The sequence below is a fragment of the Arachis ipaensis genome, chromosome B02 (assembly GCF_000816755.2).
Source record: "Arachis ipaensis cultivar K30076 chromosome B02, Araip1.1, whole genome shotgun sequence".
Classification (NCBI taxonomy): domain Eukaryota; kingdom Viridiplantae; phylum Streptophyta; class Magnoliopsida; order Fabales; family Fabaceae; genus Arachis; species Arachis ipaensis.
In genome coordinates, this window is record NC_029786.2 from 1,767,656 (window position 1) to 1,769,741 (window position 2,086).

The window sequence follows — 2,086 nt, forward strand, 5'->3', positions numbered from 1 at the left end:
AAAATTATTCGGTTCCAAAATTAAATCGATAAATTTAAAAAATTTATCGATTTAATTTCGGAGTCGAATTTGACCATCTAAATTGACCTAAACTCGAGAATGAAAACCCAGTATATGGTTATTAAACTTTATATAGAGGTGCTTTTTTCCTTTCCACTTTAAACATTTGATGTAGTAGTGACATAGTAACATTCATTGAATGATATATGAAATGAAATATATAAAAAAATGTATGAATGAAAAAGAAAGAGGGTACATACGCTGCATAATAAGGGGTAGGAACAAGAAAAGCATCTCCAGGATCAGCTAAGCAGAACATGATTAATTCATTTGCACCTGTTGCCCCTCCACTCATCAATATACGGTTTGGATCAAACTTGACCCTACCACCTCTCACTTTTGACATAAACTTTGCCACAGCCTGAACACATTAATATCATCATTTTCAATAATTAATTAATTAGCAAATCCAATTCATTATTATATATTATCAACATTATAATAATTAATAATTAATAAAAATTTAATAATTATTCTGTCGGTCCGTATAATTTTATTAAATTTTTAGTTAAGTTTTATATTTTTTTTAGATTGAGTTTTTATATTATATAAGATTTGTAATTAAGTTTTTGATGTGACAAAAACATTAAAATTAACGGAATATTTCGTTAAACAAAACGAATATTCCTAACACTTGATTAAATATTCTATATAGTTTAACAGAATATTCCATTAATTCTAACGTCTTTGTCATAGTAGAAACTTAATACAAAATTTGATATGATATAAGGAATCTCAGTAAAATTATAGAAACTAATAGAGTAACTAAATTATTAATAAATTATTATTTGTGAATATAATTAGTAATAATTATTATTATTATTTTTCCTTACACTTGTGAACTGTGGTAATCCATGATAGTCTTGAAAGTTGGCAATATCTCTGAATTGATGAAGTCCTTCAGGAGTGCAAATGGAAGCCTTGGGATTCTTCTTTAACCACTCCTCAATGAGATCAAAGCATAGCTAAACAAAAAAAAGGAACATATATAAAATAAATAATGTTTTAATTTTACAATATCTTGTGAAATAATAATTATCAAATATATAGCTGTAATAATTTCACATTATCTTGTGAAACAATAATTAATATAAATACATGCAATTAAGCTAATTATATATAAAAAATGATGTACCTGATTTTCAGCAAGACCCATTTGAATAACACCTTGAGGGTTTTTTGTAGGGTGAAATGGATCTCTATCATAAGCTTTCCATCCATCAAAGTAAGGAGAGTTCTCTCCATGTTTGTCATTGGTTGCAATCTTTGATAGAAGCTCATAGCTCTTAGAACTCAAACCCACCATGTTGAGTGTTAAATTTGGTTATTGGAATAATTAAAATGAAAAATCTAAGGTTTATTTATATATAATAATATAAGGTGATCACACACTAGTATTTAATTTTATGAGTAGGTAGATAGTATGTAGTAGCAAAAGGGTTTTATGTGTGTGTGGAATTTGTTATTAGAGCTTAGAAAACATGCAAGAGTGTAAGGAAAATGGAAGAGAATGTGTGATATTTATAGGAAGAGAATAATGGATATGTGGGTTTATATTGAAATAAAATAAAATAGTTAGAAGCTTGAAGGAGGAAAAGTCTATATCGAACTTCAAAACTTATGAAGACTCAGAAGAAATCAAAAAGAAAGAATAATAATAAGCATGATGATGTGTACTTGTGTTGGTCAAATGCAAATTGCTTCCGTGTATTCGCATGAGTCTCATCACGTGTGGAAAGAGCGCTATTAATTATCGAAACAAATAAATTAAATTCATTATTAATATATTTATGTATAAATATATATTATTTATTTTATTTTTAAGGTATATTTATATTTCGATTTATAAAGTACGGATGTTTTTTTGATCATTTTGAACACAACACTCATCGACAGTCTGACACGCGTATTTTTTATGTCTAATTGTATCTTAATAAAAATAAAATATTTTTTTCGGACATGCTTGAACATACCTAAATAGTAAATACTATCATGTGTTAGCATGTCTAACTTTATTCTTAACATA

The 2,086-nt window shown here is 26.8% G+C and overlaps 1 protein-coding gene across 1 annotated transcript in view; it reads right to left on the bottom strand.

Moving 5' to 3' along the window:
• LOC107628111 (1-aminocyclopropane-1-carboxylate synthase) overlaps positions 1-1,576 on the bottom strand; it is a 4,712-nt gene extending 3,136 nt beyond the window's left edge. The window contains exons 1-3 of the mRNA XM_016330919.2: positions 1,196-1,576; positions 894-1,025; positions 261-421 (exon numbers count right to left, since the gene is read on the bottom strand). Coding sequence (XP_016186405.1) covers positions 261-421; positions 894-1,025; positions 1,196-1,366 — 464 coding nt within the window. The 5' untranslated portion in view covers positions 1,367-1,576. The remainder of the gene's footprint in view (positions 1-260; positions 422-893; positions 1,026-1,195) is intronic.